Here is a 17367-nt window from a genome sequence, read left to right on the forward strand (position 1 = left end):
CATAAGGAATAATGTTTCTCCTGGCGCCATGACGCGATGCTGTTTTGTGTTTTCGCTTTCATCAGTCAGCTTCAACAACAAGGAAATTCTAATAACGTGTGATTACCATTAAGGCAACTCTAATGGGATTTTGTGGACTGTGATTGGCATCGCAAACACAGCATCAGACAGCAAAGGGGGCGGGCAGGGGACAATCCCCCCAGGACACCCTGAGAGCCAGCAGCCATTTGGGTAATTATAAAGCTTCCATTTCAGAAAGAACCGAGAAACGAGATTAATTTATAAATCAGTTTATTTACAGATTTTGTTCTCTTAAAGTACATTTCAGTTACCAAAGATATTTACACTGGTGTACACAGGGAGCACCCTGGTTATTTTACAGCTCTTAATTACATTAAAAAAACAAAACCCCTTCCACATCCTCGGGTCTGTCTACTGTGCAAAACTGCTCTGGATGTGAACGGCTGCTGGATCTGGCCCGAGGACCAAACGACCAGGTTATTTACACACACAGTAAACGGGCTTTCCTTTAACTATCTCCACAACACAGTATGTGGGGAGATGGAGCCTCCCCAAAGGCGGCTTTGCAAGGGTATATCAAAAGGCTCCGCAAAGTCGAGGAGATAAGCTATGAAATGCAGGTTAATTACAGTATTCCTCTTTCATCTGTATATATTCTTGCGCTCCACGTTTAAATTACAAATAAGTTCAATAGTTTGCTCTTCTCTGTTTTAGTCGGTTTGTAAACACTTCAGATGCACTAAATACCTTCTAAGATGGAACTGCTGCTCTGCTCAGAAGTACTCCGTATTCCTAATGTTCTCAAGGTAGCAAAGGGATATGGAAGTCAGAACCGCGCTCGGTTCCGTGCAGAATAGTCACCTAAAAGGTCTCTACCTCTGTGCTACTGAAGATCTTCTGCAGCTACGCACTTATTCAAGTATTGCAAAAAGCTAAGGCCACTTTATCGAGAAAGGAAAGAGAACAAGATGGGATTTCCCAATCCCTCGTTCCCCCTTGTGAGCAACAAGCCTCTTCCAAGGGGCAGCTGGGCTTTCCCCCGGCACAGAGATCCTTCCCACAAGGGAACCACGTCCCCCAGCGCCAGCAGCCGCTGCCTCCAGGAGCTTATAGGAGAACATCTCAGCTCTGTAGCTCCCAATGCGGCTGTGCTAAGATAGCTGGGACCCAGCAGTATCGTCTTGTTCTTCTGTGTATAGGTTGGGAGAGGAGACGTATGGAACTCAGGCTCTGCTCCCAAGGCTCCACGCTCCCCCCATATCTGTTATCAGACACGACCCGGACAGACCATTGCTTCGTCGCAGTCATCACCAAAAGGAACTCAACACAGCTGGGGTGTTGAGCACACACTCGACTCAAAGCAGCCCAACACACGTGAGGTACTGAGAAGATAAATTACCTATGTTCAAGTCTTTTTAGGCTTCCTCCTGTCAAGGATGGCTACCAAAAATAAATGGTGATGTTTGCACAGGAATAAAGCCGTTGTTTATACAGTTTTCTTCTGCCCAACCAGCTGCAGAGACAGATACTTCTGATGCCTGGCACCCTCCTCAATGGCCACCGTACTCAGGGGGCAGAAGCCAGCTGCATTTCTGATACTCCGGCCATGGAGCTGCATTACAGGTTTCTCCCTTCCCTTTGTAATTGCTACCTATAAAAATAACAATTGCCTCTATTGAAAAAGATACACCCAAGGAAAGGGAATCTGCAGCAGTGACCCAATGGGTGACACCATGCCGGTTAAATGCAGCAGCTTCAGTTTGCTTCTATTTTAAGCAGTCCAGAATTTCACAGTTCAGCATCGTGACACTTCAGATGGACAAGTGAGTCACTCGGGGGGAAAAAAGGCTGAACGTGGCTCCGCCAACACCATTTGACTTTCAGCCAGCCAGGAAGGCAACCACTGCAGGACAGATATGTATATGCCCTATTGGAGCTGTTCCTATAGGCCATTAGCTCCTCTTTGTTCTTCCACTTATTAAGCTTCCATGAATATGGTTCCCCATTAACTCGCAAGTGAGGTGCTGGCAATACTATATCTGAGAGTTTGCTTGGACCTCTGATAAATCCAACGTTTCCCAGTGCTGTCCCTGAAGAATTACCAGTCGCGTGTCCTTGTGCAAAATGCAAATATTCCAATGACAGCTTTCAAACAAAGGAAGTGGAACAGAAAATGTAACAGAGCAGGAGCAGAGGTCTGCACAGTAAAAGCCCAGAAGCCCAAGGACCAAGCAGATGAAGGAACAACGGTACTCCCTCCTTGTTGGCAGCAGCATCTTTATGGGACCTCCTAAAGTGCTTCAGAGCATCTCTCTGCACTCCAGCTGCCCAGAGGATCTGGCTCTCCTCTGCATCTTGTCCCAGGTTAACAGGGGCATCCACTATTAAGGCATCAGCACTCAACCCCAGATTGTCTGCGTCCATCCAAGAAAAACACCAGAATGGGAGAGTCAGATTAGGAAAGAAAACGTGGCAGAAAGACACTGCAGTTCAACCCAGCACTGAATGAAACACACAGTACTGGCTGCCCGTGGCATAGAAGGACTGAGAAAGGAAGGAAACAGATGCAGCAGAGAAGTTTCTCATGAAGCTCAGCCCCCTTAACTCTCCCCTTGTCTCTGGACTGGGTGCAGAGAAGCTCCATTCCTAGTCCTGCCTTCGTTGCCCACCCCAAGTCATTGAGGTTTGGTTCTTCCTTCTGTCCATCTCAAGAAGCTGGAGGATTTGTGCAAAGAATACAGACTCTGGAAGTTCCCACAACAGGTATTTTCTCAAACTCGTCTGTCTCAAAGTATAAGATAGCACAACCAACTGCACAGGACACTCTCCTATAACCCACTTAATAAATTACCTAAAAATAAATTAAAAGAAAAAAAATAATAAAAAAGGCCCACAAGCACAAAACATGCAGACAGTCAAGCACTGCTGTCTTTGGTGAATACACTCTGTTCTCTAAGTTGTTCAAGTAATGGCTTCTCCTATTTATTAGGTGAGCAGAGGGAAGAAAGCTGAGGGTCTGAAGGCCCAATTTTTGCAAGGAAACGTTTGCCACTCCTGCATGTTCCGTGCCTGAGAGAATCCTGAGTATCCGTTGTCTAGGAACAGCTGGTGCTCCAGGAAGTCAAGAAGCGCTACGTGGTTGGAGGAAAGTTGTCCATGGGCTCTTCTTTCACACGTCTGGCTTTAGGCAGCCTCTGTCTTGCTCTGTCTCTGGACTGAAGCATGTTACATCAGAAAAACAGAAGGAATTATTTACTTGAATACAAAAAGCAACATCAGCTGATTCCCCTGGACTGAGTGGCACCATGTCTGGTACCATCTGCAGGAAGAAAGATGAAAAATAACTTCACAGGGAGCGGAATTAACCGGGCTCTGGAGCAGAAGAAATCGATGCACATTGTTAGGGTTGTGGGAGAAGAGGTGTTAAGGTTTTAACACTGTTCAGTACAGTAAATCGTTTATGTCTAAAATTTTTACCAAACCACTTCTTCTCCAAATTATTCACACGTCTTAAGACAACTCTCGCGTTGATGGCTGACAGCCACTCCTGCAAAATAACCAATATCCCAACTCAACCCAACTTTTTCAGAGCACGAGCTGGAAGTCAAAGCCCCAGGCAAAGGGCACAGACAGTTCCATGGCATAACTGCGTTGGCACACAGTCTGAGCACTCCACAACGCAGCCTCAGTGAGGTACCAGCTTGTCCCAGACAACAAATCCAGTGCAAGGTCTCTTGTGGCAGAGGATGCAAATTCAGGTTCCTGTAGTCACATCTGAACCACCTTTAAAACACACATGAGGAAGTCCAGCAGCAGTGCTTGTAGGGTGGAGAGTACCTCAGGAGTCAGAAGGGCCCGTGCCTTAGTGCTTACACAACTACAGGTTTATTTTCGGCACTGTCAGACAAGCAGCCATCTCTGCTGTTTTGCATTTATCTGGTTCAGTACATCAACAGTGTCTCTGATCAGGGTCTCGAAGATCCCATCTGCCAACTGCATCTTGACACACAGTTCATCCTCATCATAGTTCACCCACTGGGCTTCCTCCTCGTGGAGTTCCTGCACCTGAGGGGGTAAAAAGGAAAAAGGGAAACAAAAGGAAGGGTTACAACTCTGTTGCTCTAGGATAATACCACCTGCAAAGTTCCAAAGCCAGACACAAGCAGTTCCCATCTGCCAACAACACACCTGCCTTTGCAAGAGGTTACAGGAAACGCTTGGAGCAGCACAATGGACACAGCTCTGTTTGAACCAGGCTGTTCCACTGTATGAATGTTACCCTTCTACCCGCTTTGACCACAGTTTGTTTCATAGGGTTTCATATTCCTGACCAAGTTTTTCACTTGAAAGAACTCGGCTAATGGGATATTTGTGCCCAACAGCACAGGCTCCATTAGGAAGTCCCTAATTGCCTACTTGTAAGATGCTGATTTCATGCAGCTTAATCTGATATGGAACCACACAAAGGGCTCCAAAAGGGGGAGAAGAAGAGACTTTACTTCAGTCCAGATTATTTGAGTAAGAACTGGAAAACCTGAAGGAATTTACTGACTTTACTCCAATGCTTCTATATGGGAAGAGAAAATACTGGTATGGATTATATGGTTGAATTAAATTCATTTGCATAGACAATGTCATGCTTCATTGGCTCTGACATCATGAATACAAAATGAATCTTGTACTACTTCAGCCCAAAGAATAACTCAATGGCTATTTATGTCCTTTTAAACTGCTGCCCACTGTTTGCTGGCAAAGAGGTGTTTTAATAACAGAGGTATACAATAAACTCTTATCAGCGGTGTCTCCAAACTGCCCATCTCCAATTAAGCTTATAATAAACATGTATTAGTGACTATGATAACATTACAGATACATCCTAACCAAGTTCAAATTTTCCCAAAAGAAAGAAGAGTGGATACAAACACTGCTCATTTTTAAATGCCAAAGAACACCAGCTTAAGGCTCTTCCTCTGCTCAGCTTCAGCACAAAGCTCCTCTGACCACACACCTCAAGCTCTGAACTCCAAACACTTTTGTTAGCCACTTAAAGAGGGCCAGACATCTAGGTGCTGCTGAGAGCCTTAAAGCACACTGAATACCCACTAATCCAGCATCAATATGTAACGTGCTGTTATCTCAAACAGTACAAGCCCCAACACTCAGCCCCACAATACAACAGCCCCAACACAACAGCCTCAACACTTCCTCCCTTTTATCCGAAACCAAACCATGCAGAAACTCATCTGTTCTGAAAGTGACAGCTGCTGTAGCATAATGATAACTCAATAACCCAAACACAGCATGAAGCCCAAGAGCGGGCTGCACTGGGAACCTGCATTGCTGTCATGGTTCTTAGCTGTTTGTAAGGCCTCACACACAGGTTTTCAGCCTGACAGCTCTTTTCTGCTTCTCCCTGGAGAAGTAACAATACTGGCAACCAAACTTTGAATACGTGTCCTAGGTGAAAAACAGATTAAACTGAGGAAGCTAACAAGAGGCAGATAACTGGGTATAAGTTTGTTTCAGGCAAACCCCACACAGACTTAAGTCTCTGGCAGAAGCTTGCTGCCTGCAACCCATATGTGCTGGCTGTGTGTTCAGATAAGCCCTGAGCAAACAAAAAAGGGGAATGTCCCATACCCTCTCATTAATAAAAAGGCGTAAGACAAGCACCAATTGGGAGGCAGATCACGTGTTGCGTGCCTGTAAAGAAACCATTTAGATGAGGAAAGGGAGGAGATAAGGATCCTGAAAAGAAAGGACTGTGCCAAAAAGAAGGGTTTCCAAGCAGCAGAAGAGGTCCTGGAGAGAAAACAGGAATCTCAAAAAGGAAGCAGTGAAGATCCTGGCTGGTAGGAAGATCCTGGTGAGAAGGAGATGGGTGGAGACCAGTGCCAGCAGACCTTGCCCCAGGACTGGTACCTGGAGCAGCTGCCCACTGCCAGCTGACACAGCTCCCTGCTGGATTTCCCCGGGCCAGCAGCAACCTCCCTGCTGGGAAGGTAAGTCCAGACCTCACAAAGTGAACACGGGTTGGAAGCAAGTAAAACAACTAGGTGGGTTAGAAGCTGTAATTTTGTTAGCTCTTAAGCAAACCCCAACATCCAGACTCACTGTAAGCTGCTGTTTACTCTGCCTCACCCATAACAACGTGATGGAACACTGCTTTTACTGTATCACGGGAGGAGAATGTGATGCATAAGAAACAAGTACATGGGAAAGGACTAGTTAACTTGATACAAGCAGAGAAAATCTGCATGTTCAACAGCATTGGAGACATCAAGAAAACCAGTATAAGTGATTGGTTTTCTCTTGTTTCTATCATGCCCTTCTTTCTCTGAGGCACATGGCACAATTTCCTTTGGTATTAGCAAGACTTCCTTGAAAATACTTTTGGAAGGTGCAATGTGCAGCTGCAGGCTGGTCTCATTTACAGCGTATTCAGAACATGTGTGGAGCTTATCACGCTGCTTTGTAGTTCTAGCTGAAGACATCTGAGCCAAGGCAGTTTCAGCTGCTTTGTTGATCCATTTACCACAAACTGCTTCTAGGCAACTGAGACATTGTCAGAGAATGGGTTGGAAGGGACCCAAGGTTCCCCCCAGCCCCACCCTGCCGTGGCATGGCTGCCTCCCAGCAGCTCAGGCTGCCCAGGGCCCATGGATGGCGTGGCCTGGGGCACGTCCAGTGAAGAGGAACCCAAAGCTCTGGGTAGCAGTGCCAGTGTCTCACCATGCCTGAGAAATGAATGTATTCAGAACATCTGACCTAAATTTTCCCTCTTTCAGCCTAAAGCCATTCCCCTTCGTTCTATCACTATCAGACCATGTACAAAGTCAGTCCCCTCCTGCATTAATATTTGCAAAGTAAACAACAGTTTGAAAGAGCATTTAGGAGATTAGAAGTAACAGAAAACCCAGAAATAAACCACTGCCTTGGAAGAATGCCCACATGAGGATGGCAGGCAGGTGCCTTCTTGCAGCACTGTGCTCTTGGTGCTCAGAAATAAGATACACAAATGTACATAAGAGCAGGCTTTGATTCTCTTCTTACAGTAGGACTTCCATCGGACATCACAAAAGTGGGCTTTCTCTGATGAAGGCAGCCCGATAGGAACAGCTTTGCTTTGTCACAGAGTTTAAAATCACACAGACAGAAATCTTTTAGCCCTTGAGTGGATAGGCCGGAAGATCGAGTACTTTTCTGCACTCTCTTGACAGGGTTCAAAAACTAAACATATCGGTTTGGCAGTATCATGTGAGCTTTACTTTCTCAAGTTCGGGATAAAAGAAAAGGGATGGCAGGTCAGCATGGGAAAAGCAACAGCTGAGTTTGTTCTAGCCCTGTGCAAACAAACTGGCAGAAGGTTTTGGCTGAAGACCCAAGTGGAAAAAGAAGAGTGAAAACAGCCTATTGTTAGTACCTGAACTTAAATAAAGAGGACTGGAGGGCTCTCACTATGTATTAAAAAAGGTTCTGAAAGATGTAGGAAGTGCTGATGGACACCCAAACGTGGCACTTCTGCTTAGGTGTATATTTAAGATTCTCCCATGGAGCACAGATAGATTACACAAGAGAAAGCTGGCAATATGAAAGGGACACAAGAGGAAGAAAAACAAACATCTAAACCTTCCTTATCTTGATTTGAAACCAAGTCATTTTTTCATAAAAGTGAAGCTCCTGTGCTTGTTTACTGAAAGTAAAGATTTGCTGTAGATGTCAATAGCTGAAGCAACTGTCCTGCAGACCAGCAAACACTTGTAACAAACTCTATTACAAATTCATAGGAGATAGATTGAATCATAGAATCCTTAAAGTTGCTATTCTGATCTCTGGGTCTGCACACAAATTGCACACCAGACTGTATGAACTTGCAACTTATTCCATCTAAAGCACTTTGGATGCCTTCAACTGAATGGATTTTTTCCCAGTTAGGAAACTTTCTTTCTAGGTGTGACTCAAAGAAATTAGGAGCATGTATTAAATCAAGTGTAATGGTTCAACTATTAACTCTCCCCTGGATCTTAGCATAGGACTTTTTTGCACACACTATGAACAGCTTCCATAGTTCAGAATCAAGAGTAGGACATGCAGGTCCTACATCTAAACATTTTATTTACATACATTCCACATTGTCCCTATGGAAAAAGCCTATGTAGGAAACCTGGGCAATTAAAAGACCACACAACCCATGACCTAAAGTTACTTATGTGTGCGTGTGCGTGGAATCAATTTCAGGCATAATTAAGTGAAGCATGGTGTTAATGACAACTCATATTCCCAAGCAGAACCTTCACCATCATTACAGCCAATAAAGATGTTAATCATCCTGCAGTATAAGCCAACAAGTAACCTTCCAAAACTAGTACACACCAGATAAGCTCTATCTTACACAGCTTTGACACTTTGTATTTAAGTCTCTGCCCAGTGGCAGATGCATTCATTAGCTATGCCAAGTGCTACAAGAGCAGCACTCATGTTCATTGCTTAGCAAACAACAAAGAACCCAAAGAAAAAGTTTGTTCTCAGTCAACTGTTCCCATGCAAATTCATGCCTTAAACCTCTGTCAGTGTGCAAGTCTATCCTCCAGACAAATCCAATAGATCTGTACTGAATTCACTCAGTCTCCTCACTTCATTGGTAACAGACCTGATGTTTGTTTTACTTTGTTTTGACAAGTGTGCTCTCTAAAATGAAACACCTATCAAGATCTCTTGCATGCTCTGCATTCCATAAATACTACGATCAAATCTGAAAAATATGATCGTGCCATACTTCAGACCGAAGGACAGTATCTGACATGACTGCCTTTCTTTATCCACTCACCAGTATCTGATCCACTCTGTCTTGTTTCTTCCGTCCAAATTTAATCGTCTTCTGCCAGTCTGTTTTGTTATTAGTCTCTTTCTTTAGACTGAAAAGCTTCAGTACTTCAGCTGTAATGAAATTCTAGAGAACAGAAAAATGAGAGTTAATAATATTTGAGCAAAGCAATGACAAGTATACATGAAGTACTTACCCTAAATCAGACTACAGAAAGCATAGCAGGCTTCTGTTTAGCCAAGGGACACATAATGGATCAAGAAAGTTACAGCAAAGTCTTTGAGGCAGACTTACACAGGCAGCAGGTATTAAATTCAGTAGTGGGGAAAAAAAAAGGCACCCTCTTCTGAGACAACAGTCTTGATAACAAGAACTTCCAGTTAAACAGTACAGCAAACAGGAGATGATGACCATTCATTTTGCAGGAAGATATTAAAGAAAAGTAGAGTGGGAGTTTGGTGTCCCTGTCCTGTGCTCCTTCCCTCCTCTGTGATATGCTTTTTGAAAGTGCTCTCAACTAAGAAGTTGATGTAGATACTACTTTGAACTTTTACAGAGAGCTAATGTGCTTTATCTGCAGACAATTAATCAAAATACAGTAAAAAAAACATCAGAAGAAACAGTATAGTACTCATTTACGTCCTGATGAGCTGCACTGAAGTTCTTTGTCAGGCACTCTCAGAGTGTCTTCCTAACAAGCCACCCTACAGGTTCAACTTTGTCCTATAGTCTGAATTTGACTTTTTGATGTTTTGTCCTTTTTCTGAGCACTCCCACCAGCAACAGGAGACCTCACGAGGCTTGCCAAACACAGCAATACTCTCACAAGTCATATTTTGGATTAACCTGGGCAACTCCCAACTGTCCTCAGTGAGGTTGGCACAGGTACATCTCGGTAAAGAACAGTAATCCAGCTCATCGCATTTGGCCCAACCCTACAGTTGGATCCATGCCATTATACCCAAAATACAGTGTTCCACTGAAATCTGCTAAAGCAGCAGTCTGCCAGCACACCAGCTCCGAAAGACCAAGGACATCCTGTCAGTTGAAGGCTGTAGTTTAAAAGCAGCTAGTATCAGCCAAAAGACTGGGAGGCAAATCTGTTGAGTGAAACAGACCATTCTGACAAACTCTTACAGGTCTGTAATCTCATTTATCTTCTCAACACATCTTCTATGGTACATACCCCTTATGACCTTCTAACTTTCAGACAATTGTCAATAAAGTATTTTCCATCTCATCTTCCCTGTATGATGAGCATTTCTTCCTACCTTGATCTCACCCAAGTTCTTTGGATTCCTCACTCGGCGAAAATAAGCAGATGAAATCCTATGTGGTTTCATCCAAACAGGTTGATTTAGATTGGGATCCTCAGCAAAGATTTCTCCAAAGATCTCTCTCGTTAAATCAAATACCACCTTAACAGGTAAGAAATAAGAGTTAAGGCATCTGTGCTTCACAGTAACACTTCAAAGGACAAAAGTAAAACTTCTGTATACTGTACCTTTTTATAGACGTGCTTGTTTATTGAGTCTGCGTCCTGCTCTTTGATAGTACTACTAAAGTCAGTGTGAGAGCTGAAACTTTGAAGATCACGACCCAGCTCTTTCAGTTTCCAGAGTTCTTCAGCTGCTGCATGCACCAGCCTTTCCACCTCTACTGCAATATCAGGGACTGCCAAAGGCTCCTCACATGGCTTTGGTGGAACTTTCTGTGATTCTACCTTGGGCAGCACCTCTGGTTCCTCGGCTTGCTTCTGCTGGACTTTATGGGAACTTAGGCCATAGTCCTCATCAAACCAGTCTTGTTCATCTCCCAGCACATTCAGGAACTCGCGATTGAACTCCAGCTCCGCCAGCCTCTTGGCAAGCTCTTCCTGACCACTGGCACCAAACACTGGGCTCTCCTGTGAATTGCAGGAGAGTAAATTTAAAAACAGCATCGCATTCTTGTCTACCAGATATTCAGCTTGGATTTTCAAATGCTTTACTGATGGGTTATATGTGCACAACTACTTTTAAATTCTCTCAACAATAACAAACAACCCACAGGGAAGTTAGAGATGCTTCAACTAAAATGTCTGGGACTCTGAATGCTTTCAGAGGACTCTCACAGAGCTTAAAATGACTGCATTCCTGACCAACTGTCTGTCTTAATGTTCATCTGTTTATGAAAGGATGAGTAGCTTAAAAAGTGATAATGTGACATACAACTTTTTACTTCGCTTACCAGCACTCTCAGATCTACATTATCAGCCTAAAAGCTTTTAGCAGATGATGGCTGTTCTAGTGACTGAGCAGTGCTCACAATGGTGAAATGAGCTGAAGCTTTCCGTGATAATATATTGAGACAGGTTTACTAGGATCTTTAGCAAAGGCCAAGTCCTAAATCTGTTTCATTAATGGCTGTTCCAAGGAAGCCTGAACTTCCACTGCTCATGATATATTAGTTCTGCAGATAGAGCAGTCTGACAATTTAATGATCTCTATAGCAACTAATTCTTTTACAGGATGATTACTTCAGATCAAGAATAGAGAGAGGTAAGTTTACAGTCTACTGTAATTTTGACTTTTTTAGAATAAAGACCATGAAAATGAACATGTAGCAGAATGCAATCTAAATGAAGTGTTTTTCATTTTCATGTGCCAAAATCTGTCTTTATGTCTGTGGGGATGCTAAAGTGAGTCGTGAACCAGGAAACACCACAGCATGCATTACACAGACATACAAACAATCATCACATCAGTGAACAGAACTTGTGAGAAAACAAACTGCTGCCACACTGCCATTCTTCAGGTTCTATAATCCAAGGAATCATCGGCTCTTAAAGTCAGAGCAAGGTGTCTGTTACTTACCGGTCTGGGGCACATATCTGGGGAAGAAAGTTCTTCTCTGTCATCTTCCAAGTCCGAACTTATAAAAAAATTGTCCAGCCCATCAGGAATCTGCTCTTCTACCTGCTGGATTGGGGTACTGCATCGCTCCCTCGCTTCACAGAGCTCCAGGTTGCTGAGCTGGATTTTCTCATTCCTGTTCTTCTTTATTTGCTGTAATTGGTTGACTGTGTCTTTCACAACATCTTTAAGCAGAATGTCTGTGAGCAAATTGACCTTTTCCAGTTGGTTTTTGGACTTCTCTTCCTCTTTACATGGTATTTTAAGTTGAGCTTCTAATTGGTTCTTTTCTTTTGTTAGCAAATCCAGAAGCGGAGTTGCAGGCTTCTCCACAACTCCAGGAGAGAGATCATTTAACTTCTCACAACATTCTTCACCCAGTGTTTTCTGTCTCTCCAGTTTTTCAGAAAAGTAATCTAAGATGTCATCCAATGGAACACTGGAAATCTTATCTGCGACATCAGAAATGGGAGGAGTAAGGCTAGTCTCCTCTGTTACAGCGTGCTTCAGATAAGCCACCACAGACTGTTCTTGGGCAGAGGATTTGGCAACTCCAGAAATTTTTATGCCATTTGCTTTGGAAAATGAGACCTCATCAATGCTTTCTTCAGACAAGGATTCTGTAACAGATTTGTCTGCAACAGAACAAGTCTCTGTTGAACTGCTGCTCTGTCTTTCATCTTCCTCGTTAATTTTAGAAGTTTCTTTGTCTTTCTGCTCATCTTCATGTTTCTCCTCCAGTCTATCATCAAAGAATGAGTCTTCATACTCACATGCATCTAAATGGCTATCAAAACCTTCTGTAATATGAGAGATTTTTTGGGGAGGAGCAAAAATACCGTGTTTTTCTTTGCAATCAAAATATTTAATACCATCGTAAGTTCCATTATTGTTTCCTTCAGGCTTATCCAACTCCACACCAGCCCAAAACCCTTTGGCAAACTTAGTTGCACCTTTGAACCGCAATGTTCCAGGTTGGACTTGACTTACGAGTACCCTATCGCCTATGCTGAAGTTTGGCAAACCATCAATTTCTTCTGTCACTGAAACAGAGGGCCACGGTGGTGACTGAACGGTGGCCTCATCTTTTTCCACATCTCTGCACTCAGCAGTTTCTGTAAGTTCTGTTGGGGACTTAAGTTCTAATAACCTATCTGAATACACGCTGCTGGAGATAGAAGGAGATCCACCGCTGAGGCATTCACTGATTTCATCATCACTGCCAGGGCTGGTGGATCTGCTTACGCTGGTTTGCGTGAGGTCGGACTGCTCTTTCAGTGACTGAGAGTCCCCGTTAGGTAAGGAAGGAGATGATTCAAAATCATCTTTGTATTCTTCCTCAGCAAGTGCCTCTTCAATTGGTGGCTGTTTTCCAAAGGAGGATCCTTCAAGGTCTTCAATGTATGATGACTTCTTTTGACTACACAGATGTTCTGAAAGTAAATAATCTTCCTCTGCTGGTATGCTCAGTTTGTGAGAAGATTCTTCTACATTCAGTGACTGAAAGTCCTGTTCAGGTGGGCAAGGAGATGATTCAAAATCATCTTTGTATTCTTCCTCAGCAAGTGCCTCTTCAATTGGTGGCTGTTTCCCGAAGGAAGATCCTTCGAGGTCTTCAACGTATGATGACTTCTTTTGATTACACAGACGTTCTGAAAGTAAATCATCCTTTTCCTCTGCTGATATGCTCAGTTTGTGAGAAGGTTCTTCTACATTTGGGACAGTTACAGCATCTTGGTCTGCCAGTCTCTCATCTAAGTCTTCTTCCCCACCATGAAGGCTTTCCACAGCCAAACAAAAAGGTTCCTTTAGAGAGGGCTCATTTTCAGAATCAAGGATTTTCTTTGGAAGGATGTCCAGTGATCTCTCTGGTGCTTTATCTAGTGTCAATAAGACATCAGAATGCTCCGAAGAGTTCACCGAAAGTTCTTGAGAATCGTCAAGCTCATTTTCCTCTGATTGTATGTATTCCAAGTCTTCCGATATCTCAGACTTAGGACTGAGGACAGCCTCTTCCTTGGATACACTTTCCACAATGCTTACTAACCCATGGGATTTCCCGCTTATGTCTTTTACGTCTTTGAGAAGAGATGATGAGGACACATTCTCTAGGGAATCACCAGAGCCTGCTCTGCAAGTATTTGGTGGCATTGAAACTGCCAAAGATGTTCCACAAGGTTCTTCTGTGTGAACATTTGTCACAGCCTCCTCCTTAGCGTGCAAAGACACAGATCTTTCAGTCTGTGATGATACAGCATCTTGAAGGAAAACAGAAAGTGAGTCACAACGTGTGGTACAGTCCACATTATCTTAGAGAACATTGCAACCATAGGCAACAAATTTAAACATCAGGTTTCCACCCTGAAAAATACAAAATGATGTCTTGGAAACAGGGATTTCTACCTGGCCTATGAATACAGGCAACGTTCATCCATTTCCAAGGTTCCACCACTTCTTTTTTCCCTCCTAATTCTGTTCCTTTTATTGGCATTTTATAACACTATACAATACTGAGACCACAATAAGGGGTCTGCAATGTGATCTAATAGAAGGTATTCCTGTCCATAGCAGGGTTATTTAAACTAGATGATTTTTTAAAGGTTCCTTCCAACCCAGACCAATCTACAATTCTATAAAAGCAACAAAGAAACCTGTTCTTAAACAACTACTTCTCAAGCTGCCATTATTTTTGTTTCCTTATTTTCCTCAAATGATAAAGGAACAAGAAACAAAGCAAAAAGGGTGACAGATAATTATAGTTTTATAAGAACCTCAACAGGAATAAAACTAAATACTGAATATTCAGGAAACAGCAAAAGCAGAAGCCTACAAAATAGAAATAATAAAGCATGAACAAAAAAACAATACCTACTTATAGTACACAACTATAATGTAACAATAAATGCTGCATAATTGAGTGGTTTTATTTTTTAAATGAACCCCTTCCTGAATCAAGAAGTAAAACATTAAACAAATTTAAAATAGTCAGGCTTCAAGATCTTCACCTGTAGTACTGATTTTTCTAGCTACATACCTCCGTGCTCTGCAATGGATTCCAAAGATGCTCTTGATCTCTCTGATTCAGTCAGTGATTTCCAGTTTTTAGCTGCCTCCGACCTAAATTTGAAAAATCAAACTGAGTGAACTGAGAGTATTCAGGGTTTTTGGGTTGTTGTTTTTAACAAATTAAAATAGAAATACAAGCATGTCATAACACACTACTGAAACTAAACTTTCTTTTTTTTTTTTTAAGAAAAAATGAACTAAAATTGCACCATCTGCTGGAGAAAATGAAACACCTAAAATATTGTAGGAAGTGAAAAAGTCAATTGAATCGTCTGCCTTTTAAAACAGAAGATCCAAACCAAGTTTAAGCTGCAAAGATGGATGGTTTACCTAAGTAATTCAAACAACCATTTCGCAAATTCTCACTCAATCAAAAGTTGTTACTCAGGAAGAACTTGGAAAGAAGATCTGAGAGGCTGGGCAGGACAGGAACGAGATATGATTACAGGGGCAGTGCATCTTAGCTTCTTTAGGTCTGATGCGATCAGTACATGTGTTGGCAGCACACTGTCATAGTCCCATGTTTGAGAAAGAGCACTGTGGAAGTGCTTTCGTTGCACAAATGATTTCTTCTCTAACAGGACTCTGTTGGTTTCAGAATAATCTCATACAGAAGAAATCCCATTTACCTATGGAGTGGTCGTGCCTTGATCTTAAGTTTTTCAGCAGCAGCAGAGGATGGAATTTTAATCTGAGGTTTGGCTGTGGGTGATGCCTCCAGATCTTGGCTCAGTTCTGCTTCAGTCTTCTTGATAAACTCATCATATGACTGAGCAAGAGAAACAGTTACGGCTGTTAAAGAACTAAACCATAACAACAAGCAAAACTTACCAAATAAATAATTCCCATTCTCAAATGCTTAAGGACACACAGTTTCTCTATAAAACAATCTGCTTAACTTCCTAAGGCTCCATAGCTGTGAAGCCCACTGTCAAAATCAAATTACATGAGCAACATTCATGAGCAACCCAAGCTGAGATACTAATGTGTGCCCCCCTGAATACTGCTCCAAAGCACATGGTTTTGCCTCAAAGACAACGGTTCATTACTGAAAACAGCTAATCAGCTAAAACACAGCCATGTCACCGCTGCAGTAATGTGTCTTTCACAGCTGTTCACACAATAGTTAGCCAGCAATATGTATACTGTAATGAATTATTCACAACTAACAGTCTTGGCTTTCACTTTACCCTTCTACTATTCCTAACCTCCAGCTGTTTGATCAAACTGGCCTCCTGGGCTTTCAGTCTCTCCTTTTGCCTCTTTTTCTGTTCCTTCTTCAGCTGGTAAACCACAGACTTCCTTTTCCGCAGTTCATCCTTCAGGGCTCTGATCCGTCCTTCAATATCACTTTGATCAGAAGTTGTTTCTGAAAAAGTTCAGTTTTAGCCTTTAGATAACTTGCCTATTAAAAAACTGTCCCATGTAAAGCAATGAATAGTCATAGAGTAAATATAAAACACAATCCACGGGAAACACTGAAGAAATTATGTTGATTTCAGTGTAGTAGGACTCCAAGTGGAATCTTAGATTCACAACACTACCGTACAGCACAGGAAAGAAAAAGCATTGCATCTTATTTTAGACAAGAAAGATGTTCAGATATGTGTAGTAACTTGCTAGCAAACTGGTTCACATCAGTCTCCCACATTCATGGCTGTCTCATTAACAGCTCATTGCAGACATTAAAATTTGCTGACACATTAAAAAATACAACAACCTGACGATGCATACCAAAAATATATCCAAAATACATCTTTAAAATTGCCATGCACAATTTCAAGCTACAAGGTACACTTTATTAATAAGAATTTTTCTTGGAGAAGTGGACTGCAAAAGCAGATTACAACTTCCACCTCAACAAAGTACATCTATGAAGTAGAAAGCTGACTGGTTGACAGCTGGAAGGAAAGCCAACTTGAACAGTGAGGATTTCAGTGTTGTCAAGCCTCAGGGTGACATTTTATTTAGACTGAAGTGGGTACAAGTGAGCTTAGACATATTGTGGACTACTCAGTGACTGTTTACACAAAGCTATGAGGCATATCCTTGCTCCAAGTTCAACTTCACAGACTTTCCTAAGATGCCATTACTCTCTACAGCCATTTTCTACCTAACAGTTTTCTTAATCATTTTCTTCTCCATCCCCTGCAGTTTGGTCTTCAATCCCATTGACAATTATCTGTTCCTATGGAACACTGGAACACTTTACAGTTAATTAGATACAGTGCAGAATAACCACATTCTACTATCTCTGCTACTGCCATCTCTATTCCTGCTACCTTCATCATTTCTATTCTAATAACCTCTTGGTTTCTCAAGGCCTACAGAGAGGCTGCCTCAGATATCTCAATACTTATTCTTCCCCAACAACCTGTGCATGTCCAACTGGTTCCTTGCCTTTTAAACATACACCAATATAGGACAAAACAAGATCCAAGCCCTGGGTGGTGCTAATACAAATAAATATCAGAAACTATTCAAAATATTAATGTGACACAGTCTTATTGGAGCAGTTCCCTGTGCCTGGTGCCATCCTTCATCTTCTACCTACTGCAGCGG

General features: G+C 42.4%; 1 protein-coding gene and 1 long non-coding RNA gene across 13 annotated transcripts in view; one reads left to right on the plus strand and one right to left on the minus strand.

Moving 5' to 3' along the window:
- Positions 1–274: 274 nt before the first annotated feature.
- CEP350 (centrosomal protein 350) overlaps positions 275–17367 on the minus strand; it is a 56516-nt gene continuing 39423 nt past the window's right edge. For all 12 annotated transcript variants that reach the window (XM_015869621.3, XM_085512087.1, XM_015869620.3 and 9 more), the window contains 8 exons: positions 16014–16174; positions 15435–15574; positions 14774–14856; positions 11701–13997; positions 10350–10751; positions 10117–10263; positions 8849–8971; positions 275–4086 (listed from right to left, as the gene is read on the minus strand). In XM_015869621.3, the coding sequence (XP_015725107.2) occupies positions 3922–4086; positions 8849–8971; positions 10117–10263; positions 10350–10751; positions 11701–13997; positions 14774–14856; positions 15435–15574; positions 16014–16174 (3518 nt within the window). In that variant the 3' untranslated portion in view covers positions 275–3921. The remainder of the gene's footprint in view (positions 4087–8848; positions 8972–10116; positions 10264–10349; positions 10752–11700; positions 13998–14773; positions 14857–15434; positions 15575–16013; positions 16175–17367) is intronic.
- On the plus strand, positions 5757–15439 carry LOC107317219 (uncharacterized). The gene is made up of 3 exons (XR_001556777.3): positions 5757–6023; positions 11355–11385; positions 14993–15439. It is a non-coding gene; the product is annotated as an uncharacterized LOC107317219 (long non-coding RNA).

The sequence above is a fragment of the Coturnix japonica genome, chromosome 11, assembly GCF_054131305.1.
Source record: "Coturnix japonica strain WE chromosome 11, WE-NBRP24, whole genome shotgun sequence".
Lineage (NCBI taxonomy): Eukaryota > Metazoa > Chordata > Aves > Galliformes > Phasianidae > Coturnix > Coturnix japonica.